The 26775-nt window shown below is 47.1% G+C and overlaps 1 protein-coding gene across 2 annotated transcripts in view; it reads right to left on the bottom strand.

Annotated features, from left to right (window-relative positions):
* The window catches only part of ZFAND4 (zinc finger AN1-type containing 4), a 75234-nt gene that overhangs the window by 43478 nt on the left and 4981 nt on the right, over positions 1 to 26775 (bottom strand). For both annotated transcript variants that reach the window (XM_075347253.1, XM_075347252.1), the window contains exon 2: positions 11648 to 11940. In XM_075347253.1, coding sequence (XP_075203368.1) covers positions 11648 to 11831 — 184 coding nt within the window. In that variant the 5' untranslated portion in view covers positions 11832 to 11940. The remainder of the gene's footprint in view (positions 1 to 11647; positions 11941 to 26775) is intronic.

Raw genomic sequence — 26775 nt, 5'->3', positions numbered from 1 at the left:
TATTTGATACTGTGTTAAGGGATTAAAATGGGCATATTAAGAGTGCAGTTCGAGGTGAACTGCTAAAAATACCTTAAAAGAGGTGGTCTAAAAACAGAAATTAAATTTTTCTTCCTGAAAGCCCATCTACTTAATGCCATATTCTTATGTATTTTCTAACATAATGTTAATTAATAAAAGTAATTAATTTCATTAACATATTTTCAATAATAAGTCCCTACCATTCCATTCTAACAAGAGTAAAAGTACCACTTAGGCTAGGTTCACACACTGCGTTTTTTTGACGCTGCGTTTTTGCGTTTTTTGCGGCAGAAACTGCACAAAAACGCACCCGCGGCAAAAAACGCACGCGTTTTGCCACGATTTGGTGCGTTTTTGCTCACTGCGTCTTTATGCGTTTTTTATCAGTGAACAAAAAAAAAAAAAAAAAAAAAAAAAAAAAAAAAAAAAAAAAAGGTCTGATGTCATTTCCTTCTTCAATGTGTTCTTCATTCTCCACTAGTGTATGCAGGAGAGCAGACAGCAGCTGCAGAACTACAAGGCTCAGCATGCTCCTTCCAGGACTGTATGCTTGAGGGAGAGTCAGGGGGAGCAGACCTACAAGGCTCAGCATCCTCCATCCAATAGTGCATGCAAGAGAGCTCAGCATCCTCCTTCCAGGACTGTATGCAGGATTTCTTTGCGCCCCCCCCCCCCCCCAAACAAAAAAAATGACGTGGGCTTCGCCATATTTTTGTATGCTAGCCGGGTACAGCAGGCAGGTACGGGCTGCCCCCAACCCCCAGCTGCCTATTTGTACCCGGCTGGGAACCAAAAATATAGGGAAGCCCTTTTTTTTTTTTTTAAATTATTTCATGAAATAATTAAAAAAAAAAAAAAAAAAAAAAAAAAAAAAAAAAGACGTGAGCTTCGCCCAATTTTTGAGTCCAGCCGGGTACAACTAGGCAGCTGGGGATTGGAATCCACAGTGCAGGGTGCCCATGATTTCTGGGCACCCCCGCTGTGAATTGCAGTCCCGCAGCCACCCCAGAAAATGGCGCTTTCATCTTTCCATCTTCTGGCGCTGTATCCAACTCTTCCAGCTGCCCTGATGCCGGGTGGCTCGCTGGGCAATAATGGGGTTAGGGCTAGCTGTATAGCTGGCCCTAAGCCCGAAATTCATGGTGTCACGCCAATATTAGATATGGCCACCATGAATTTCTAGTAAAGATAAAAAAAAAAAAACAACACAGAAAAATATTTTTATTAGAAATAAAAACACAACACAATTAGTGACTCCATCTTTATTGAAATAAAGAACCCCCCTCCACAGTAATCCTGGGTCAGGGTCCCGCGCCGTCCAATCCGGATCCAATATCATCTGATCGGTTTGCTGGAAGGCAAAGCGATCAGATGATGTGTCAGGTTCTAGGGGCTGAAGCACATCACACATCAGCTGATTGTATAAACGGCTTTTATACAATCAGCAGATGCATCGGTGCAAAAAAAAAAAAAAAAAATACTCACTTATGTGCTGATTACCGGCAGCTCCTGGAGCGATGGGGCGGGAGTCTGATCCTGTCCGATCGCTGCAGCAGCTGCCGGTAATCAGGGATGAAGTCTCCTGACGCATCCGCTGATACCGGCCGGGCGCCCGTGTCACCGCGATACTTACGATCACCTGATGCGTCAGGTGACTGCATCAGGTGATCCATCGCCAGGTCCTGCATCTATCGGAGATGTCCCGGCTGTCTGCACACAGCCGGAGCGGGGGTGGCGATACCGTGAGAGGAGATGGGAGCGGGCATGGCACCGGGAGTCTGCAGACAGGTGAGTATAACTTTTTTTTTTTTTCTACTGTTAACTTTTGTTTTCGCAGCCGCTTCCACCTCCTGCCTGTACATGGCAGGCAGCATACATGCCCAGGACGGGAGGTGGAAGCAGCGGTGACTGTACCGGGAGGATTCACGCTTCTGTGTTTACTGACAGAAGGAATCCTCTTCCTGTACACGTCACTTTACTACCCACCTCCTGCGTTTATAGCTGCGTTTTTGGTCTTAGAAACGCACCAAAACGCAGCTATTTGCGTTTCTCATTGCGTCTTTCAACATCCCATTGAACTCAATGGATGAAAAGCGCAGTGAAAAACACAGGAATAATTGACATGCTGCGTTTTTGTGGCACCACAAAAACGCAGCTGAAAAAAAACGCTGTGTGCAGACAGCAAAAATGAAAACTCAGACTTTGCTGGGGAAGCAAAGTCATGCAGTTTTCTGAGCAAAAACGCACCCGAAAACTGCGCAAAAACGCCGCGAAAAACGCACTGTGTGAACTTACCCTTACTGCTGACTAGTGGAGGTCTCAAAGGAAGAAGCCCCACTGGTCAATAAGTTATCACCTATCCTGTGGATAGAAATTATCAGTCATACTACTGGTATTCAGTACTGATCCAGGAACTGAGTACACGGTGATACACCGGCATTTATAAAACGTGTGTGTGTGTGTGTGTGTGTGTGTGTGTGTGTGTGTGTGTGTGTGTGTGTGTGTGTGTGTGTGTGTGTGTGTGTGTGTGTGTGTGTGTGTCAAGAACGGCATAATAGGGAACTAGGATGAGGACTGGCGACATTACTACTTGGGCACAATGCTACAAGGATGGGCACAAGGATGGTGGCCATTACTACAAGGGACAAGAATGGGCACAAAGCTACAAGGATGGGTACAATGCTACTGGCACAAGGATGGGTACACTACTGGGCACAAGAAAAAAGGAAAATGACACCATTAAAAATGTCTTTTTACTTAAACGTAACAAAAAAGTGCAGGTTTCTTTTAATAAACAAGCAAAACAAAAAAAAAAACAAAACAAAACCAATGTTCACAAAAAGCGAGCGAAAAAAAAGGTGTATAGAAGAAAATACATGGAATCACTAAAATGTCACGTGGCCCTGCAAAGAATGCCCCCCAAATAATTTTATTTCTATGTGCAGCCCATACACCCAGCCGAGTTTGAGACCCCTGATCTAGACTTTTCAAAAGAATTTAATACAGTGCCACATAAAATAAGATCGATAGGACTAGGGGAGAATAAATGTAACTGTTAACTTGCTCAGTGATGAGGGTGGTTAATAATAGAACTAGAATTGGGTCACAGTTAAAAGTGGGGTACCAAAGGGATCGGTATTGGGCCCTCTTTAATATATTAATGACCTTGTAGAGGTCATAGAGAGTAAAAATGTAATTATTTGCAGAGAAAATTAAACTCTGCAGCGTTATCAACAGAGGAGTATAAAATAGGAAGCAATAAATGCAATCACAGCTAGAACCTCAAGAATTATACTAAACCCCTTCACGACCGGCCGATTTTTCGCTTTCCGTTTTTTTTTTTTCGCCATTTTTCTGAGACGCGTAACTTTATTTTTCAGTCAATATGGTCATGTGAGGGCTCATTTTTTGCGGAACGAGCTGTACGTTTCAATAAAACCAAAGGTTTTATCATATAGTGTACTGGAAAACTGCAAAAAAATTCTAAATGGAGAAAAACTGCAAAAAAAGTGTGATAGCACTATTGTTTTTGAGATATTTTATTCACTGTGTTCACTGTATGGTAAAACTGATGTGTGGGTATGATGCCTCAGGTCAGTGCGAGTTCGTAGACACCAAACATGTATAGGTTTACTTTCATATAAGGGGTTAAAAAAAAAATTCAGAAGTTTGCCTGAAAAAATTGGCGCACGTTTTACGCCATATTCAGTGACCCGTAGCGTTCTCATTTTTCGGGATCTATGGTTCAGTGACTGCTTATTTTTTGCGACTCGAGATGACGTTTTTAACAGTACCATTTTTGCACAGATGCTACGTTTTGATCGCCTGTTATTGCATTTTGCGCAAAAGTTGTGGCGACAAAAAAACGTCATTTTGGCGTTTGGAACTTTTTTGCTGCTACGCCGTTTACTGATCAGATTAATTGATTTTATATTTTCATAGATCGGGCGTTTCTGAATGCGGCGATACCAAATGTATTTTTTATTTTTTTAACCCTTTAATTTTCAATGGGGCGAAAGGGGGGGTGATTTGAACTTTGTTTTTTTTAATTTTTTAAAACTTTTTTTTTCACTTTTTTTTATTTTACTAGTCCCCCTAGGGGGCTATTGCGATCAGCAATCCGATCGCTCTGCACTAGCTACGGATCACAGCTACACAGCTGTAAACAGCAGATACGTGCACTTCCTGCTTCCCTGGCCTCCGTGGAAAGCGAAAGTGAAAGTAGTTCATGTCTAGCACAGGAGTCATCACATGACCCTGTGCTGCCATGACAACCACCGGAAGTCACGTGATCATGTCACGTGACTTCCGGTATCGGGTGGTAAGTAAAACTTTACCGCGATCACATTTATAATGGCGCCGTCACATATTGACAGCGCCATTTCAGGGGTTAAACGGCACGAGCAGATAACGATTCTGCTCGTGCCTAGCAGGCACACATCTCAGCTGTGAAAATCAGCTGAGATGTGCGCCGATCGAGGCATGCTGCTGCCAGCAGACTGCGGGCAGTAACGTTATGACCGCTAGGACGTAATTTTACGGCCCACGGTCGTTAAGGGGTTAAACTAGCAATCAGCGATGGATTTGGAATATTATTATTATAGCGCCATCAATTCCATGGCGCTTTACATGTGAAAGGGATATACATAATAGGGACAAGTACAATAATCAAACAATACAAGGCACAGACTGGTACAGGAGGATAGAGGTCCCTGCCCACGAGGGCTCACAGTCTACAAGGGATGGGTGAGGATACAGTAGGTTAGGGTAGAGCTGATTGTGCAGCGCTGCATCAGACTGAGGGTTACGGCAGGATGTAGGCTTGTCGGAAGAGGTGGGTCTTCAGGTTCCTTTTGAAGTTTGTCAAGGTAGGCGAGAGTCTGATGTGTTGTGGCAGAGCATTCCAGAGTATGGGGAAGGCACGGGAGAAATCTTGGATGCGATGGTGGGAAGAGGAGATGAGAGGAGCAGAGAAGGAGATCTTGTGAGGATCGAAGGTTACGTGCAGGCAAGTACCAGGAGACTAGGTCAGAGATGTAGGGAGGAGACAGATTGTGGATGGCTTTGTATGTCATGGTTAGTGTTTTGAACTGGAGTCGTTGGGCAATGGGTTGCCAGTGAAGGGATTGGCAGAGAGGAGAGGTGGGGGAGTAGCGGGGGGGGACAGGTGGATTAGCCGGGCACCATAGTTTAGAATAGATTGTAGGGGTGCAAGACTGTTAGAAGGGAGGCCACAGAGCAGGAGGTTGCAATAATCCAGGCGGGAGATAATAAGGGCATGTATTAGGGTTTTTGAAACTTCTTGGGAAAGGAATGTTCGGATCCGTGAAATATTTTTGAGTTGGAGGCAGCAGGAGGTGAAGAGGGCTTGGATGTGTGGCTTGAAAGAGAGATCAGAGTCTAGGAATACTCCCAGGCAGCGAGCACGTGGGACTGGGGAGAGTGGGCAGCCATTGACATTGATGGATATGTCAGGTGGGGGAGTGGAGTGATGGGGGGGCAGAAAGACAATGAATTCTGTTTTGTCCATGTTCAATTTTAAGAATCGAGCAGTGAAAAAAAAAAAAAGGGATGAAATAGATAGTGGGATTCTGGTTAGTAGGGAGGTGATGTCAGGTCCAGAGAGGTAGATCTGCGTATCATCAGCGTAGAGATGATACTGAAAGCCGTGTGACTATGAGCTGTCCCAGGCCAAGAGTGTAAATGGAGAACAGCAGGGGTCCAAGAACTGAACCTTTTGGGACACCGAAAGATAGGGGGCGAGATGAGGAAGTGGTATGAGAGTGGGAGACGCTGAAAGTTCGGTCTGTTACGTATGAGGAGATCCAAGATAGCGCCAAGTGTGTGATGCCCAGAGATGAGAGAATTTGTAGTAGAAGGGAGTGGTCTAATGTGTCAAAAACAGAGAACAGGTCCAGGAGGAGGAGGACAGAGTAGTGTCGCTTGGATTTTGCGGTTAGTAGGTCGTTAGTGACTTTGGTTAGGGCAGTTTCAGTGGAATGATCGGGTCGGAAGCCAGATTGTAAAATCGGTCAAAGAGGGAGCAGGAAGAGGTATGAGGACAGTTCAAGATGGACATGCTGTTCCAGTAGTTTTGAGGCATAGGGGAGAAGTGATATGGGGCGATAGTTTGATACAGAGGATGGATCAAGGGAGGGCTTTTTGAGGATGGGTGTAATAGAGGCATGTTTAAAGCATGAAGTGAATACATCAGTTGTTAGTGATCGGTTGAAGAGATGGGTTAGGGTTGGGATGAAGACTGTGGTGAGATTGGGGATGAGGTGGGATGGGAGTGGATCAAGCAGACAGGTTGTGAGATGTGATCTTGAGAGTAGAGTGGAAAGATGATCTTCCGTCATGGTGGAGAAGCTGGATTTGGAGGAAGAAGGCTGAGTAGTTGTGAGGAGTGGCTGTGGTGATTGTGGGCCAAAGCTTGCTCTGATGTGGTCAATCTTCTGCTTGAAGAAAGAGGCAAAGTTTTCAGCTGAGATGAGAGGAGAGGGAGGTGGTGCCGGGGGACGAAGGAGCGAGTTGAAAGTGTTGAATAGCTGTTTAGAATTGTGGGATAGAGATATAAGAGATGAGAAGTAGGTTTGTTTTGCAGCAGTGAGTGCAGACTTGAAAGTGGTGAGAGCTTGTTTGTATGTAACAAAGTACTCAGTGGAATGAGACCTCTTCCATCTGCGCTCAGCAATTCTGGAAGCCCGTCTCAATTCTTTAGTCTGGTTCGTGTGCCAGGGTTGCCTGTTGATTGTGCGGGTTTTCGTGTGTGTGAGGGGGGCAGCTGATTCAAGAGCTGCAGAGATGGTGGTGCTGTATAAAGTGGCACCAGCATCTGCATCGTGTGAAGAAGCAATGTCAGCAAGAGGGAAAAAGACTGAGAAAGTGAGTGTAAGTCAAGGTGATTGAGATTTCTGGGGGTGTGTGAATGTTTTTGGAGGGGAGGGTTTGTGTACTTAGAGAAGAGAGGGAAGAGATGTGAGTAGGTTGTGGTCAGACAGGGGGAGAGGAGAGTTAGAGAGGGTAGATGGGTAACAGAGGCAAGTGAAGATGAGGTCCAGCGTGTGGCTGTCTTTGTGAGTAGCTGCAGAGGACCATTGGGTGAGGCCGAAGGAGGAAGCGAGTGTTAGGGTGGAAACACATCTATGCGAGTAAAATCGGTCCGACTGGGCTGAAAAAAAAACTCGGCTGATTTTAGTTCACGTTAGGTGCGAGTGCAACGCAAGTGCGATGCTTTTTCTGAATAAATTAATGATTTTACTAGCGTGGGTAATGCGTGTGTAATGCGTATTTTTTACTGTCATCTGCCATTCAGCGCTGCTACATGGCCGCTGACAGCAGACACAGACAGCCATGTAGCAGAGCTGAATGGCAGATGACAGCAGACACAGACAGAGCCGCACAATCAGAATGAACTCGGGTGAACTTCACCAGACTTCATTGTCATGCTGCGGCTCTGTCTGTGCCGCGTCCTGATTAGCGGTCACCAGTGAAGGGCTCACCGGTGACCACTAATCCCCCGAGTGACTGAAGTTAGCAGCCCTCTCTCATACTCACCGATCCCCGGCGCGGCGCTGCACGGCGTTCACACTGCTCCGGCGGCTTTTATTATTTTGAAAAAGCCGGCCGCTCATTAAACAATCTCGTATTCCCTGCTTTCCCCGCCCACAGGCGCCTATGATTGGTTGCAGTGAGACACACCCCCATGCTCAGTGACAGGTGTCTCACTGCAACCAATCACAGCAGCCGGTGAGCGGGTCTATACTGTGCAGTGAAATAAATAAATAAAAAAAATGGCGTGCGGTCCCCCCCAATTTTAATACCAGCCAGATAAAGCCATACGGCTGAAGGCTGGTATTCTCAGGATGGGGAGCTCCACGTTATGGGGAGCCCCCCAGCCTAACAATATCAGTCAGCAGCCGCCCAGAATTGCCGCATACATTATATGCGACAGTTCTGGGACTGTACCACCCGGCTGTTCCCGATTTGCCCTGGTGCGTTGGCAAATCGGGGTAATAAAGGAGTTAATGGCAGCCCATAGCTGCTACTAAATCCTAGATTAATCATGTCAGGCGTCTATGAGACACCCTCCATGATTAATCTGTAAGTTACAGTAAATATACACACATGAAAAAAATCATTAGAAATAAAAAAAAAAAAACACAAACAAATTCCCTCATTACCAATTTATTATGCCCCAAAAAGCCCTCCATGTCCGGCGTAATCCACGGACCTCCAGCGTCGCTTCCAGCATGAAGGTGACAGGAGCTGCAGCAGACACCGCCGCTCCGGTCACCTCCACGCAGCAACTGAGGTGAGTATCGCGATCAGCTGAGCTGTCAATGAGGTTACCCGCTGTCACTGGATCCAGCGGTGGCCGCGATTAACCTCAGTGACACCTCAGCAGATCGCGCTACTCACCTCAGATGCTGCTTGGAGGTGACCGGAGCGGCGGTGTCTGCTGCAGCTCCTGTCAACTTCATGCTGGAAGCGACGCTGAAGGTCCGTGGATTACGCCGGACATGGAGGGCTTTTTGGGGCATAATAAATTGGTAATGAGGGAATTTGTTTGCGTTTTTTATTTCTAATAAATGATTTTTTCATGTGTGTGTTTATTTACTGTAACTTACAGGTTAATCATGGAGGGTGTCTCAGACGCCTGACATGATTAATCTAGGATTTAGTGGCAGCTATGGGCTGCCATTAACTCCTTATTACCCCGATTTGCCAACGCACCAGGGTAAATCGGGAAGAGCCGGGTACAGTCCCAGAACTGTCGCATCTAATGTATGCGGCAATTCTGGGTGGCTGCTGGCTGATATTGTTAGGCTGGGGGGCTCCCCATAACGTGGAGCTCCCCATCCTGAGAATACCAGCCTTCAGCCATATGGCTTTATCTGGCTAGTATTAAAATTGGGGGTGACCACACGCCATTTTTTTTAATTATTTATTTATTTCACTGCACAGTATAGACACGCCCACTGGCTGCTGTGATTGGGTGCAGTGAGACACCTGTCACTCAGCGTGGGGGCGTGTCTCACTGCAACCAATCATAGGCGCCTGTGGGCGGGGAAAGCAGGGAATACAAGATTGTTTAATGAGCGGCCGGCTTTTTCAAAATAGTAAAAGCCGCCGCAGCAGTGTGAATGCCGTGCAACGCCGCGCCGGAGATCGGGGAACGGTGAGTATGAGAGAGGAGGGGAAAATGACCGACAGGCTGTGAGAGAGGGACAGAGATAGTGACGGACTGACAGAGAGAGAATAGAGACCGAGAGGGAGAGACCGACTGACAGAGAATAGTGATTGACAGATATTGTGACACATCACTCGTTTCTAGTGTTTTAGGAAACCTGCGAGAAATGTATTTAGAAAATTGCATGTCACTAGGATGGTGTGAGTGCCGTCCCGTGACATCCGATTTTTTACACGCTCCCATAGACTTCATTGGAGAGACTCGCAGTAGAAACTCGCAAAAAAGCAGCATGCTGCGATTTTTTTCTCAGTCCAATTTGGACTGAGAAAAAAAAAAAAAAAAAAAAAAAAAAAAAAAAAAAAAAAAAAAAAAATCGCAGATGAGAGCTGAATCATTCACTAACATGTGTCCGATTCCAATGCGAGATTTTCTCGCATTGCTCTACTGCGAGAAACTCGCAAGTGAGAAGCAGCCCTTAGAAGTTTAGAGACCGATGAGTGAGAAGTGTCAATGGGGATGTTAAAGTCACCCATGATGATGGTGGGGGATGTCGGTGGAAAGGAAATGTAGTAGCCAGGTGGCGAAATGGTCAAAAAAAGGCAGTGGCTGGCCCTGGAGGGCGGTAAATGACAGTCAGCCAGAAAATAAAACGTAACATTCATACACAAGAGTGTCCTAGTGATTAGGTTCATTATAGGTCCTATTGATGAACTATTTGGTCTCTATGTAGGCTTTAATGCCTAAATCTGTGCCCTGCATCCAATACGCGGATTCACCTAATGAGATAGTGGACAAAACGCGTTGGAAGGCCTATAGGTTCTAATAGGGTTAGAAGTAGTTAAGGCCTGTGGCCTGCCTTCGGATGTGGGGGAGGGGGGGGGGGGGGAACGACGACACAGGATTCAGCAATTATTCCAGGAACAGAATATATAACCTGTAGGTGAATAGGCACTCTGATTACCAGGCAAGCGACCTCAGATGACGAGACATCTACTGATGTGTGAGGCTGTTTCATTCTTGATAATGTCACCACTGTGATTTTATGTATTATTGTTTATATTTGACATTTAATGTCCATGATTCCAATGGCCAGGGAGTCACCACTGTGACTCTTCAGGATTGAATATCTAGGATAGAGAATGTCTGGATCATCTGCTCACCAGTTGCAGCACAGCCTTGTGAACTGAGGAGCGGTTTAATCAGTAGTAGATTTATTGGATGATCTATTACTGACACCTCTACCGCTATTACCATTGACACTTATTGGGGCTCCTTGAAGGTATGTTTTGGAGCACTGGTGGTTTTATGCAGGAACCACGATCAGTGGCTTTTACACCTAATTCACTAATGAAGTCTGTGGTGGACGGGATATGAATGGTTAATCCATTCCTTTTTGTACGGGTTTATGAGCACTTTAATTACTAGGACCCTGTTGTGTATGAATTTTAAAGTTACATTTTAAATATCAAATCCCTCGGTTGCAATTTGGGTGCACAGCAAACTCAACTTTAGTGTCTAGTGCCAGGCAGCTGCTGCCAAGGCCAATAAAATTCATAGGATTCATTAAAAACTGCATAGAAGCTCATGACAAAAACAGTTTTGCCTCTATACAAGTCACTACTGTGCCCACATTTAGAATACTGTGTAAAATGTTGGGCTCATCTACAAGAAGGACATAGCTGAACTATAGCGGGTGCAGAGAAGAGCAACTAAGATTATTAAAGGGAATGGGTGAATGACACCAAGACAGATTATCAAGCTTAGTGGTGTTCAGTTTTGAAAAACAAAGGCTTAGGGGCGACCTTTGTATAATTTACAAATACACGATGGAACTATACAGAGATCTTTCCAATGATCTTTTTATACCTAGATCTGTAACGGTGACAAAAAAGCATCCTCTACGCTAGAGGAAAAAAGGTGTAATCAGAAAAGCAGATTCTTTACTGTAAGAGGAGTGAGATTTCGGAACTCACTGCAATACTGCAATGTGATGTGATGTTTAAATAGTTGATTCACTACCAAAATTACAAAGAGGGTCTGGATACCTTCCTTAAAAAAAAAAAAATAAATAAATAAATAAATAAATAAATAAATAAATAATAATAATAATACCGGTTATACCTACCAGATTCTGCTGATGGGCTTTTGATCCGGGGAACTAGTCCTATTACCGTATGTGGTCTTGGGAAATAATATTGTCCCTAATATGGCACAATTATCTGCCTCATGGGTGTTTTTTTGCCTTCCTCTGGATCCACATGTTAAGTCGATAGAGTTGAACTTATAACCTAGGTCTACCTTCAACCTTAAAACATCTTACTCAGGAAATATTAAAGCTGAAAACTGAGTCTACTGTTCTATAGGCACTGATTTTTCCATACACAATTTATGCACATATTAATACAAGTCAAATAATAAGTTTTGCACAATTACCTTCGAGTCTCTGAATTTTGGCTTTTACGCAGACAATGGTTTCAAATGGTGACACCCGAAGTTCAAAGCAAGTTCCTGTAAGAGTTTCAATGAAGAGCTCCATGGTCTCATAGAAAGGTAGCTTGTAGTGGAAGGACCCAATGTTATCTTCGTTAAAAAATGGAGGTTCCTTTTTGTTGGACATTGCATAGGATAAAAAAATAAAAAAAATGTGCAGGAAGAACTAAAATGAGAAAACCTCTGGACCACAGACACATGGGGTGTTATCTTGCTCCATTTTTAAATATGGCAACCTGCAGACACAACAAGGTGGTAAGAAATGGAGTGACTCCACATAATCTACAATTTGGCATTTTATTTTTTACTTTTTTTTCCAATGTTGAAGTCAATGATCACAATTAAATATCATAGCAAGAGATATAGAGCGATGATTGGTGCCGCACTGATTACACCAGTGCTGGAGTCGGTCGACATTCTCTAATTTGACGGAAAGAACAAACATTCCCTGTATTAAATTGATTGATGCCATAAAGGTAATGGTGTCCATTACACATCTGTTCTAATAAATTACTTTCCACTTTAACAAGAGCATGAGTTTGAGAAGAAAGCATATATGATACACGAGACAAGGCGAGTAGCATTGTTAATTGTATGACTAGGTCACAGGAAAAAAGAGAATTTTGTTACTTACCGTAATTCTTTTTCTTATAGTTCCGTATTGGGAGACCCAGACCATGGGTGTTCAGCTTCTGCCTCCGGAGGAGGGAGACACAAAGTACTACACTTAAAAGTGTAGCTCCTCCCCCTGAGCTTATACACCCCCTGGTAGCCAGTCCTAGACAGTTTAGTGCAAAAGCTGAAGGAGAATAGCCACCCACAAGTAGAACAGAGTAAGAACCGGAACAACCGGAGACTCTGTCCACGACAACAGCCGTGATAACACACGGAACAAGAAAATTGCCAACAGGAAGGGAGCTGGGTCTCCCAATACGGAACTATAAGAAAAAGAATTTACGGTAAGTAACAAAATTCTCTTTTTCTTTATCGTTCCTTTGGGACACCCAGACCATGGGACGTTCCAAAGCTGTCCCTGGGTGGGAATAAACAGAAAAAACTAAGTAGGCGGAGCCTAACTTCACAAGTGGGCAATCAAAAAGCTGTGGAGAGAAAAGCGCACATAGGGTCTTATCTGGCAAACAATGCAGGCTTAAATAATGAAAAACAGGTGCTCACCTATGGAAGTTGTGACAGGCACAACTCCTATGTATGCAGAAATTGGTCAAGCAGCAGCCCCGATGATGCAACAGGGAATCATGAATAGATAAGAAAGTCGGGTTTAACACTGCGCTAAAACCATGAAGCCAAACGATGTGATGAATTCTTTGCTATATTTTCTTTATTTAGGACTTGTCCTAAATAAAGAAAATATAGCAAAGAATTCATCACATCGTTTGGCTTCATGGTTTTAGCGCAGTGTTAAACCCGACTTTCTTATCTATTCATGATTCACAAGTGGGCGACAGCCGCCTGAAGGATGCGTCTGCCCAAGCTCGCATTTGCCGAAGCACGAGCATGCACTTAGTAGTGCTTCGAAAAGGTATGCAGGCTAGTCCAAGTGGCAGCCTGACAGACTTGTTGAGCCGTAGCCTGGTGCCTAAAAGACCAAGAGGCACCGACAGCTCTGGTCGAGTGTGCTTTGATCCCCGGCGGGGGAGGCACCTGAGTACTCTGGTAGGCGTCCGAAATGGTCGATCTAATCCAACGGGCCAAGGTCTGCTTAGAAGCAGAGACCCTTGCGCCGCCCTGTGGTTAGCACAAAAAGAGAGGTGCACCGCCTAAGCGCAGCGGTGCGAGACACAAATCCGGAGAGCACGCACCAGATCTAGAGTATGCAGCGCTTTCTCAAAGCGATGAACAGGGGCCGGACAGAAGGAAGGCAAGGAAATATCCTGGTTAAGGTGGAAGGGAGAGACCACCTTAGGAAGAAAGTCCGGGGTCGGACGGAGAACTACCTTGTCTTGGTGAAAAACCAAAAAAGGTGACTCCGAGGAGAGCGCAGCCAAATCAGAGACTCTCCTGAGAGAAGTTATGGCAACTAGAAAGGCCACCTTTTGAGAAAGACGATACAAAGAAACCTCCCTAAGGGGCTCGAAAGGGGGTTTCTGCAATACCGTGAGGACCAAGTTAAGGTCCCAGGGATCCAAGGGCCGCCGATAACGCGGAATGATGTGAGACGCACCTTGCATTAAGGTGCGGACCTGAGCCAGCCGGGCGAGACGCCGCTGGAATAGCACTGATAAAGCTGAGACTTGTCCCTTGAGAGAGTTGAGGGACAGTCCTAGCTGCAGACCGGACTGTAAAAAAGACAGAAGGGTCGGCAACGAGAATGGCCAAGGAGAATGGCCGGAAGAGCGACACCAGGACAGGAACATTTTCCAAGTCCTGTGATAGATCTTGACGGAGGAAGACTTACGGGCCCGAGTCATAGTGGAGATGACTTCAGGAGGAATACCAGAAGCTGTCAAAATCCAGGACTCAAGAGCCACGCCGTCAATTTGAGTGCCGCAGAATTCGGGCGGAAAAACGGACCTTGCGAGAGCAGGTCTGGACGGTCCGGAAGATGCCACGGCATCTCCACGGACAGTTGGAGCAGGTCCGGATACCAAGCTCGCCTGGGCCAGTCCGGTGCAATGAGGATGACTCAACTGCCCTCCATTCTGATCTTGCGCAGGACTCTGGGCAAGAGAGCTAGAGGGGGAAACACGTAGGACAGACGAAACTGGGACCAGTCTTGAACCAGAGCGTCCGCGGCGAAGGCCTGATGATCGTGGGAGTGAGCCACGTAAACCGGAACCTTGTTGTTGTGACAGGATGCCATTAGGTCCACGTCCGGAGTGCCCCACTTGTGGCAGATTAACTGAAACACTGCCGGGTGCAGGGACCACTCGCCACCGTCCACGGATTGACGGCTGAGATAATCTGCCTCCCAGTTTTCTACGCCAGGGATGTGGACTGCGGATATGGTGGACTTGGAGTCCTCCGCCCATTGAAGGATGCGTTGGACCTCCAACATTGCCAGGCGGCTGCATGTCCTGCCTTGGTGATTAATGTAGGCAACCGCTGTCGCGTTGTCTGACTGGACTCGAATGTGCCTGCCCGCCAACAGGTGGTGAAAGGCTAGGAGAGCTAGAAGCACAGCTCTGGTTTCCAGCACATTGATTGAAAGGGCTGACTCGGACGGAGTCCAAGTGCCCTGTGCTTGTGGTGGAGATGTACCGCTCCCCAGCCGGATAGGCTGGCATCCGTGGTGAGAATCACCCAGGACGGAGTCAGGAAGGAGCGCCCTTGGAACAGGGAGAGGGGTCGAAGCCACCACTGAAGAGAGCTCCTGGTCCGTGGCGACAGAGCCACTAACCTCTGTAAGGAGGAAGGCCGCTTGTCCCAACAGCGGAGAATGTCCAGCTGCAGAGGACGCAGATGGAACTGGGCAAAGGGAACCGCCTCCATGGAGGCCACCATTTGACCTAGCACCTGCATCAGATGCCTGAGGGTATAACGGCGGGGCCTCAGGAGAAAGCGCACCGCCAACCGGAGTGACAGCTGTTTGTCTAAGGGCAACTTCACAAGTGCCGGCAAAGTCTCGAACTGCATCCCTAGGTACGTGAGACTCTGGGTCGGAGTCAGAGTGGATTTGGGAAGATTGACAATCCACCCGAATTGGGCTAGGGTGGCGAGAGTGAGCGAAACACTCCGCTGACAGTCTGCGCTGGATGTACCCTTGACCAGAAGGTCGTCCAGATAAGGAAGCACTGCTAACCCCTGGAGGTGCAGGACCGCAATCACTGCCACCATGACCTTGGTGAATACCAGAGGGGCCGTGGCTAACCAGAAGGGGAGAGCCACGAATTGGAAATGATCCTCTCCTATCGCAAAACGTAACCAACGCTGATGTGACACTGCGATTGGCACATGTAGATAGGCATCTCTGATGTCTATGAACGCCAGGAACTCCCCTTGGGTCATAGAGGCAATGACTGATTGCAGAGACTCCATGCGAAAATGCCGCACCCGGACATGCTTGTTGAGAAGCTTGAGATCCAGGATGGGCTGGAAGGTACCGTCCTTTTTTGGAACTAGGAAGAGATTTGAGTAAAAACCTCTGAACCGTTCCTGAGCGGGAACTGGGACAATCACTCCGTTTGCCTGCAAGGACGCCACGGCCTGCGAGAAGGCGGCGGCCTTGGAGCAGGGGGGAGTTGAGAGAAAAAATCTGTTTGGAGGGCTGGAAGAGAATTCTATCCTGTAGCCGTGAGATATGATGTCTCTCACCCACTGATCGGAGACTTGCTTTAACCAAGCGTCGCCAAAGTGGGAGAGCCTGCCACCGACTAAGGACGTGGCTGGAGCGGGCCGAGAGTCATGAGGAAGCTGCCTTAGTGGCAGAACCTCCTGCGGTCTTCTGCGGACGCGCTTTTGGGCGCCAGTTGGATTTCTGATCCTTGGCTGAGTTAGCGGACGAGGCGGAAGGCTTAGAGGATGACCAGTTGGAGGAACGAAAGCTCGATTGATTCCTACCCTGGTCGGGTTTCCTGGTCTTGGTTTGTGGCATGGAAGTACTCTTCCCGTCAGTAGCTTCTTTAATGATTTCATCCAGCTGTTCACCAAACAGCCGTGAACCAGCAAAAGGGAGCCCAGCAAGAAACTTCTTGGAAGAAGCATCTGCCTTCCACTCTCAAAGCCACAAAATCCTGCGGATAACAAGAGAATTAGCTGAAGCCACCGCAGTGCGGTGAGCAGCCTCTAGCATGGCAGACATGGCATAGGATGAAAAAGCTGAAGCCTGAGCAGTTAAGGTAACCATCTCAGGCATAGATTCCTTGGTGAGGGAATGCATCTCCTCTAGAGAAGCAGAGATGGCTTTGAGAGCCCACACTGCTGCAAAAGTCGGGGAAAACGCGGCCCCCGCAGCTTCATACACAGATTTGGCCAGAAGGTCAATCTGACGGTCAGTGGAATCCTTAAGTGAGGTGCCGTCAGCCACCGTCACAACGGTCCGGGCTGGGCTGATAGCCTAGACAACGGAGGGTCTACCTTTGGGGAGTGAGACCACTCCTTGACCACCTCAGGTGGAAATGGAAACCGGTCATCAGAACCACGCTTTGGAAAGCGTTTGTCAGGGCAGGCCCTGGGTTTGGTCACAGCGGTCTGAAAACTGGAGTGGTTAAAGAACACACTCTTTACACTCTTAGGCGAGGTAAACTGATGTTTTTCTGCCAAAGAGAGTTGCTCCTCTGACACTGGCGGATTGAGATCCAGCACAGAATTAATAGAAGCAATCAAATCACTAAGATCTGAGTCACCCTCAGAGAAATCGATGGGATACATAGCCTCCGAGCCCCCAGTGAGGGCATCCTCCTCATCTTGAGAGTCAGCTCTTGAGACAGAGCCGTGGGATGGGGAGGGGGAGGAAACCCTGCGCCTTCTCTTAGAAGGACGGGGTCTGGGATCAGATGATGAATCCTCCGTGAGCTCCGATGGACGGAGGTCAGAGGATAGGAGTCCTGTCAAGAGTATTAGAGGCACCCTGTGAGGGGGGCTGATGCATATTCATCAAAGTCCTGGACAAAAGCCCCATGGACTCAGCAAATGACTGGGATATGGACCTAGAAAAAGTACTCTACCCAGGCCGGGGGTTCAATCACAGGTGCAGCAGCATCAGCCTGAGAGACCACTGGGGGTGAGACTCCAGGCTGTGGCACCGCCAAGTTAGAGCAGACATCACAATGTGGATAGGTGCTCGGCTCAGGCAGCAGGAGCTTACATGTAGTGCATGCAGAATAAAGCTTTGGAGCCTTGCTCCTTGTGTGAGACATGCTGCTGGAGTGGGGGCTTTGCAGAGAATGAACCCCAGGGAGAATATACAGAGGTCCACAACCGGAGACCGGCTGTGGCTTACCAGACCGCTGAGCGCGGTGTTGTGTGCCCTCCAGATCCCGAAGCCCGGTCCCCCAGTCGCAGCACCTCAGCAGAGATGCAGAATGCAGGATGTCCCAGAGCAGAGTGAACTCTGCCTGAGAAGAGGGCGTTCCTATAAAAGAGCGGGAACTGGAGGGCTATAGAGACCTGCAGGGAAGGAGGGACACCCCAGCAGTGGGGAGTGTCCCTCCCCTGTGTAGAACGGCCGCCGGGAGGAGCTGAACCTGTCCCTCTGCATGAGTGACATGCGAGGGCAGGAAAATGAAACTAGGCCTCCGGCGAAGCCGGGGCCTAAATTTAAGCGGCGAGGCCGACAAGCAGGCACCATCGGTGCGGTTCTCAGGCAAAAGCTAGAGAACCCGCCGGAAAAGTTAAAACAATCACATACAGCATACTCTCCCCTTACAATAAAGAACCGAGACCCCCAACATAAATGTCTCAGGTACTTAGCTGCTGAGACGCAGGGCCATGTCCCTGGGGATGAGTGCTCCGGTCCAACAGAATCCTCAAGGGGCTGTGGATGGAGACCGGACTCCTGCCAGGCATGGAGACCGTGCTGGCTCCCACTTCAAGCCAGAGCCCAGAAGGGATGGTGAAGGAGCGTGGCATGTAAGGCTGCAGCCTTGCAAATCAACCTTAACAACACCGCCGACACAGTGGGGTGAGACGGGACATGCCGGGAGTCCAGACATGGACCCGCTTTTCTTCAAACTCTTTCCAAAAGTCAAACAAATCAGATGAGAATGCATGTGTGGATGTATGCCTCCTGACACAAAGCAATAAACTGGCTAGGACTGGCTACCAGGGGGTGTATAAGCTCAGAGGGAGGAGCTACACTTTTAAGTGTAGTACTTTGTGTGTCCTCCGGAGGCAGAAGCTAAACACCCATGGTCTGGGTCTCCCAAAGGAACGATAAAGAAAAAGCTCTATACTAATATACAGCCTGATACATTATTCTAGACAATAAAATAATAAAAAGGTGGAATTCTATTGACTGTATTTGTATTGGGATTTATCAGGTCTCAGGTGTGAACAGTTCTTAATGTTTGTAAGTTCTGATGCTGCGATCTGTTGGCCTCGTTGAATAGGTCTTTTGTAAATAAGTTTTCCAAGACTTCTGAATCTCTTGGGTGCAGGGCCTTTTAGGACTCACTAGTGAAGACAGACTTTTTTGTTGTCAAGTTACCACGTAGCTGTTTAAATAAAGGGAACGTGAAGGATCCATCATATGTCAATAGGGTTGGTCATGGTCCATCACAGCATCTCTAAGAATGTAAACTAAGGTGTGAGAATAGACCTGTCAAACGGATATTATATAATCTGAATGGTGTACTCTAGGAGGGCTTCTATACAGAACGGAAGGAACTACTGATGCATGATGTACACCAGCCGCAGTAAGACTATATACAGTGTGTCCACCCATATCCTGTCCACCGCCATTAACTTGAGAACGGCGGCAGCTATAGACATAGAAGTAGTGTCTAGGTATAGTAAAGTGACCATGCGCTACGCAATGAAACCACCTATTGTGCCACCTGGTGGAAAACAACGGAGTTAGCATTTTTAGCCCAAAAACGGAACGAGAGAGAAAAAAAGTGAATTGAAAAATTGCAGGGTATCATCAATTCAATACGAATCGACACTTTGCATACAGAAATGCTATGATATGAAACCCATGACCCCCCAAAACATTGAATGCTGGTCACGCATATGGCGCTCATTTATCTTTGATGCTCAAAGTGGCCACCGTCAGCTGCAATGCACATCTGGACAGCATACTGTATCTTGCTGCACGTCGTGCAATATTGTAGGTGACACGTTTGCACAAGCATCTGTGATACGTCGTCGTAGGTCCTGCAATGTTGGTGGAGGGGTCGCATACACCTGCTGTTTGATGTGACCTCTCAGAAAGAAGTCCAATGGGGTCAGGTCAGGTGAGCGTGGTGGCCACTCCACGCAGCCACCATACCCAATGACTTGTAGGAAGGTCTCCATGAGGTATCGCTTCACATCCACAGCCTTGTGAGTTTTACACGTTCTTATCATAGCATTTCTGTATGCAAGGTGTTGATTCGTATTAAATTGATGATGCCCTACAACTTTGTAATTCACTTTTTTTCCCCTCTCTCTCGTTTCGGTTTCAAAATAAAAATGCTAACTCCGTTGTCTTCCACCAGGTGGCGCTATAGGTGGTTTCATTGTGTAGCGCATTGATACTTTACTATACCTAAACAAAAAAAACTGAAGTCCTCAGTGGTTGATACCTTTTAATGGCTAACTGAAAAGATGGTAATAATAGCAAGCTTTCGAGACTACTCAGGTCTCTTCTTCAGGCTCAATATAAACACAATCTGAAAAGTCACATATTTATTTCACAACAGGACATAGAATGGGGCAGTAAAACAAGTTATGTGAAGCAGAACTATCACTATGGCAAGAGGACAAACTTGTGGCCATAAATATTGCTGCAGTTCAGTGTGAAAGTTTTATTGTCCTCTGATTAGGGTCTGGTCCAAGGCTGTGATGGCCCCGGATGGTCTGAGGAGCACATCTCTTAATTGATGTAGAAACACATGAATCCATGAGACACATTCATCCCTGCTCTGAATGTGTCAAAGGTCATCATAAGTTTGTACTCCCATAGTCTTCTATCTCTCTGGGACTTGAAATTCCCTTTCAATACCAGCAATTTCATGTCCATGATGCTGTGGTCTGAATTACAAAAATGTTTGGCCACAGGTAGATCTATTCTTTTTTTCCTTAATTGTGTGGTGGTGAGAATTCATCCTTGTCCTGAGCTGTTGTCCTGTCTCCCCTACATACAGACCCCCCAACTGGACATTTGGTCTGTATGTAGGGGAGACAGGACAACCGCTCAGGACAAGGATGAATTCTCACCCACCCACCAACGTTCACCATCCAACCTGATGGAACTGGAGCGGATCTGCAAGGAAAAATGGCAGAGGATCCCCAAATCCAGGTGTGAAAAACTTGTTGCATCATTCCCAAGAAGACTGATGGCTGTACTAGCTCAAAAGGTGCTTCTACTCAATACTGAGCAAAGGGTCTGAATGCTGATCACCATGTGATTTCAGTTTTTCTTGTTTAATAAATTTGCAAAAAATTCTACATTTGTTTTTTTCTGTTAAGATGGTGTGCAGAGTGTACATTAATGAGAAAAAAAATGAACTTTTTTGAATTTTCCAAAGGGGTCTGAATACTTTCCATACCCACTGTATATGCCCCCTCCTCAGATAAAAAGGCAAGGAATTTGAGGAAGTGGAATTTACTTTCCAAAATGCAGTATTTTAAAGACAAATACATTTTATATGATTAATAGCACTAGTGCCTAGGATTTAAATTGATTTATCCACATGCTTCCTGTGATGGTGGTTTTTACCCACCGAGGTGTCCCTGGAGGCACCTGTAGCAGCAATTCCCAAAGTTGGGTCCATAACTTTACAAGTGGTTGGGAACTTCACAACCACACAAGGTGAGAAGTTACCTCTACCACAGTATTACTTCGCTGTGATCACTCGCTGAGGTTTTTAATATTTATTTTGTAGCTCATTACCAAGAACTAAGTGTCCTTCAAAAATTGATCAAGAGACCAGAACAAAAAAAAAAAAATGATCAGGAGGCTGCAGAAATTCCTACAGCAACCTGAAAGGAGCTGAAGGAATTTCTGGCAAGTACTGGTTGTGACAACAATCTCCTGTATTCTTCATATGTCTGACCTGCAAGACGGAAGCCTAATCTTACTAAGCAAAACTGCCAAGCCTGGCTACGTTTTGCCAAAACCTACATTAAGTCTGCCAAGAGCATGTAGGAAACCATGTTATGGTCTGATGAGATCAAAGATTAACTTTTCGGACACACAATAATATATGAACGAACACACACACACACACACACACACACACACACACACACACACACACACACACACACACACACACAGGAACCTGGGACGCAGTGGAACGCATTGATGCGTTCCACCATAGGTCCTAGCCCTCCACTGTATTGCGTCCCATCTTTCCCTGCTGGCCGGAAGGAATTGGCATCGCCGGATGTGGTGTTTGTGCGTGTTCTGATGTATGAGCGTGTCGGCCAGAAGCAGGGAAGGACTCTTGTGGCATATACCTGCTGGGAGCGCCCGCCAAAGAGTGCAGGAGGACCTGGGAGTCACAGACATGTGGGGTCTGGTAAGTAGGATTTTCCTGGTGGAGCCTGCATTTTTTGGGGAGTAAACTTACTCCCAACCATGTTTCCCCAAAAATTAGACCTACCCGAAAATGAGCCCTGGATCTTTAAAATCAGAGACAAAAAAAATAAAATATTAAATAAAGTACTGTATAAGACAGTGTCTTGTTTTTGGAAAAACATGGTAGAAATGTAGTATAGTTCTCCTGATTAGCACTGTCTTACCTCATGTGCAGGGAAGTGCAGTAGCTTAGGTATCCATGGTTACGACCACTCATAGTGACAGTTAGCTCCTTGTGGTTGTAACCATGGCTACCTAAGGCTACTTTCACACATCCGGTTTGAGCAGTGCGGCTCAATCCGGCTGTGAAACCTATGCAATGGATGAGGCGAAAACACCGCATCCTTTGCATAAGTTTTTACATGCGGCCCATCCGTTTTTTTCCGGTGAACGAGGCTTATTTGTGTTTTATTTAAAATAAAGGATTTTTCGGTGTCTGTGTTTTATTCACTTTACTTACGGATTGATCATGTCAGCTGTCACATAGACGCTGCCATGATCAAGCCTGGAGTTAATGGCGGTGATCCGCCACCATTAACTGCTTGTATTACCCTGACTGCCACTGCTAAAAGGCAGCAAGAAGAGCTGGGGACACTCAGATACTGCTGCATAATGCATGTAACAGTCCCGGGGCAGCTGCGACTGATATTCTCGGCTGCGGGAGGTGGGAGGGAGGTGGGGGACATTAACCCTGCCCCTCGCCCTCCCCAGCCTGAGAATACCGGGCCGACGCTGTGTGCTTACCTCGGCTGGACGGTAAATATACAGCGGAGCCCATGTGCTTTGTTTTCTATATTTCCGTTTGATTTCTATGTGTGTTCTATGTGTCTGTGTTCTATGTCTGTGTCTGTGTCTGTGTTCTATGTCTGTGTTCTGTGTTCTGTGTTCTGTGTTCTGTGTTCTGTGTTCTGTGTTCTGTGTTCTGTGTTCTGTGTTCTGTGTCTGTGTTCTGTGTTCTGTGTTCTGTGTCTGTGTCTGTGTTCTGTGTTCTGTGTCTGTGTCTGTGTCTGTGTCTGTGTCTGTGTCTGTGTCTGTGTCTGTGTCTGTGTCTGTGTCTGTGTCTGTGTCTGTGTCTGTGTCTGTGTCTGTGTCTGTGTGTGTCTGTGTCTGTGTCTGTGTGTGTCTGTGTCTGTGTGTGTCTGTGTCTGTGTGTGTCTGTGTCTGTGTGTGTCTGTGTCTGTGTGTGTCTGTGTCTGTGTCTGTGTCTGTGTGTGTCTGTGTCTGTGTCTGTGTCTGTGTCTGTGTCTGTGTCTGTGTCTGTGTCTGTGTGTGTCTGTGTCTGTGTGTGTCTGTGTCTGTGTGTGTCTGTGTCTGTGTGTGTCTGTGTCTGTGTCTGTGTGTGTCTGTGTCTGTGTGTGTCTGTGTCTGTGTGTGTCTGTGTCTGTGTGTGTCTGTGTCTGTGTGTGTCTGTGTCTGTGTGTGTCTGTGTCTGTGTCTGTGTCTGTGTCTGTGTCTGTGTCTGTGTCTGTGTCTGTGTCTGTGTCTGTGTCTGTGTCTGTGTCTGTGTCTGTGTCTGTGTCTGTGTGTGTCTGTGTCTGTGTCTGTGTCTGTGTCTGTGTGTGTCTGTGTCTGTGTCTGTGTCTGTGTCTGTGTCTGTGTCTGTGTCTGTGTGTGTCTGTGTCTGTGTGTGTCTGTGTCTGTGTGTGTCTGTGTCTGTGTGTGTCTGTGTCTGTCTGTGTCTGTGTCTGTGTGTGTCTGTGTCTGTGTCTGTGTCTGTGTGTGTCTGTGTCTGTGTGTGTCTGTGTCTGTGTGTGTCTGTGTCTGTGTGTGTCTGTGTCTGTGTCTGTGTGTGTCTGTGTCTGTGTGTGTCTGTGTCTGTGTGTGTCTGTGTCTGTGTGTGTCTGTGTCTGTGTGTGTCTGTGTCTGTGTCTGTGTGTGTCTGTGTCTGTGTGTGTCTGTGTCTGTGTGTGTCTGTGTCTGTGTGTGTCTGTGTCTGTGTGTGTCTGTGTCTGTGTGTGTCTGTGTCTGTGTGTGTCTGTGTCTGTGTGTGTCTGTGTCTGTGTGTGTCTGTGTCTGTGTGTGTCTGTGTCTGTGTGTGTCTGTGTCTGTGTCTGTGTCTGTGTCTGTGTCTGTGTGTGTCTGTGTCTGTGTCTGTGTGTGTCTGTGTCTGTGTCTGTGTCTGTGTGTGTCTGTGTCTGTGTCTGTGTCTGTGTGTGTCTGTGTCTGTGTGTGTCTGTGTCTGTGTCTGTGTGTGTCTGTGTCTGTGTGTGTCTGTGTCTGTGTGTGTCTGTGTCTGTGTCTGTCTGTGTCTGTCTGTGTCTGTGTCTGTCTGTGTCTGTGTCTGTGTCTGTGTCTGTGTGTGTCTGTGTCTGTGTCTGTGTCTGTGTCTGTGTCTGTGTCTGTGTGTGTCTGTGTCTGTGTGTGTCTGTCTGTGTCTGTGTCTGTGTCTGTGTCTGTGTCTGTGTCTGTGTCTGTGTCTGTGTCTGTGTCTGTGTGTGTCTGTGTCTGTGTGTGTCTGTGTCTGTGTGTGTCTGTGTCTGTGTGTGTCTGTGTCTGTGTCTGTGTCTGTGTCTGTGTCTGTGTCTGTGTCTGTGTCTGTGTGTGTCTGTGTCTGTGTGTGTCTGTGTCTGTGTGTGTCTGTGTCTGTGTCTGTGTCTGTGTCTGTGTCTGTGTCTGTGTGTGTCTGTGTCTGTGTGTGTCTGTGTCTGTGTGTGTCTGTGTCTGTGTGTGTGTCTGTGTCTGTGTCTGTGTCTGTGTCTGTGTCTGTGTGTGTCTGTGTCTGTGTGTGTCTGTGTCTGTGTGTGTCTGTCTGTGTCTGTGTGTGTCTGTGTCTGTGTCTGTGTGTGTCTGTGTCTGTGTGTGTCTGTGTCTGTGTGTGTCTGTGTCTGTGTGTGTCTGTGTCTGTGTGTGTCTGTGTCTGTGTGTGTCTGTGTCTGTGTGTGTCTGTGTCTGTGTCTGTGTCTGTGTCTGTGTGTGTCTGTGTCTGTGTGTGTGTCTGTGTCTGTGTCTGTGTCTGTGTCTGTGTGTGTCTGTGTCTGTGTCTGTGTGTGTCTGTCTGTGTCTGTGTGTGTCTGTGTCTGTGTCTGTGTGTGTCTGTGTCTGTGTGTGTCTGTGTCTGTGTGTGTCTGTGTCTGTGTGTGTCTGTGTCTGTGTGTGTCTGTGTCTGTGTGTGTCTGTGTCTGTGTGTGTCTGTGTCTGTGTCTGTGTCTGTGTGTGTCTGTGTCTGTGTCTGTGTCTGTGTGTGTCTGTGTCTGTGTGTGTCTGTGTCTGTGTCTGTGTGTGTCTGTGTCTGTGTGTGTCTGTGTCTGTGTCTGTGTGTGTCTGTGTCTGTGTGTGTCTGTGTCTGTGTGTGTCTGTGTCTGTGTGTGTCTGTGTCTGTGTCTGTGTGTGTCTGTGTCTGTGTGTGTCTGTGTCTGTGTGTGTCTGTGTCTGTGTCTGTGTGTGTCTGTGTCTGTGTGTGTCTGTGTGTGTCTGTGTGTGTCTGTGTGTGTCTGTGTCTGTGTGTGTCTGTGTCTGTCTGTGTCTGTGTCTGTGTCTGTGTGTGTCTGTGTCTGTGTCTGTGTCTGTGTGTGTCTGTGTCTGTGTGTGTCTGTGTCTGTGTGTGTCTGTGTCTGTGTGTGTCTGTGTCTGTGTGTGTCTGTGTCTGTGTGTGTCTGTGTCTGTGTCTGTGTGTGTCTGTGTCTGTGTGTGTCTGTGTCTGTGTGTGTCTGTGTCTGTGTGTGTCTGTGTCTGTGTGTGTCTGTGTCTGTGTGTGTCTGTGTCTGTGTGTGTCTGTGTCTGTGTCTGTGTCTGTGTGTGTCTGTGTCTGTGTCTGTGTCTGTGTGTGTCTGTGTCTGTGTCTGTGTCTGTGTGTGTCTGTGTCTGTGTGTGTCTGTGTCTGTGTGTGTCTGTGTCTGTGTGTGTCTGTGTCTGTGTGTGTCTGTGTCTGTGTGTGTCTGTGTCTGTGTCTGTGTGTGTCTGTGTCTGTGTGTGTCTGTGTCTGTGTGTGTCTGTGTCTGTGTCTGTGTGTGTCTGTGTCTGTGTGTGTCTGTGTCTGTGTGTGTCTGTGTCTGTGTCTGTGTGTGTCTGTGTCTGTGTCTGTGTCTGTGTCTGTCTGTGTCTGTGTGTGTCTGTGTCTGTGTGTGTCTGTGTCTGTCTGTGTCTGTGTGTGTCTGTGTCTGTGTGTGTCTGTGTCTGTGTCTGTGTGTGTCTGTGTCTGTGTGTGTCTGTGTCTGTGTGTGTCTGTGTCTGTGTGTGTCTGTGTCTGTGTCTGTGTGTGTCTGTGTGTGTCTGTGTGTGTCTGTGTCTGTGTGTGTCTGTGTGTGTCTGTGTGTGTCTGTGTGTGTCTGTGTGTGTCTGTGTGTGTCTGTGTGTGTCTGTGTGTGTCTGTGTGTGTCTGTGTGTGTCTGTGTGTGTCTGTGTGTGTCTGTGTGTGTCTGTGTGTGTCTGTGTGTGTCTGTGTGTGTCTGTGTGTGTCTGTGTGTGTCTGTGTGTGTCTGTGTGTGTCTGTGTGTGTCTGTGTGTGTCTGTGTGTGTCTGTGTGTGTCTGTGTGTGTCTGTGTGTGTCTGTGTGTGTCTGTGTGTGTCTGTGTGTGTCTGTGTGTGTCTGTGTGTGTCTGTGTGTGTCTGTGTGTGTCTGTGTGTGTCTGTGTGTGTCTGTGTGTGTCTGTGTGTGTCTGTGTGTGTCTGTGTGTGTCTGTGTGTGTCTGTGTGTGTCTGTGTGTGTCTGTGTGTGTCTGTGTGTGTCTGTGTGTGTCTGTGTGTGTCTGTGTCTGTGTCTGTGTCTGTGTCTGTGTCTGTGTCTGTGTCTGTGTCTGTGTCTGTGTCTGTGTCTGTGTCTGTGTCTGTGTCTGTGTCTGTGTCTGTGTCTGTGTCTGTGTCTGTGTCTGTGTCTGTGTCTGTGTGTGTGTGTGTGTGTGTGTGTGTGTGATCTGTGCGTTTACTCTCTGCTCCGCTTCCTCTTCCTGTC

The sequence above is a fragment of the Anomaloglossus baeobatrachus genome, chromosome 5 (assembly GCF_048569485.1).
Source record: "Anomaloglossus baeobatrachus isolate aAnoBae1 chromosome 5, aAnoBae1.hap1, whole genome shotgun sequence".
NCBI classification, from domain to species: Eukaryota; Metazoa; Chordata; class Amphibia; order Anura; family Aromobatidae; genus Anomaloglossus; species Anomaloglossus baeobatrachus.
The sequence above is the reverse complement of the archived record's forward strand: the minus strand, read 5'-3'. Positions and strand labels throughout refer to the sequence as shown.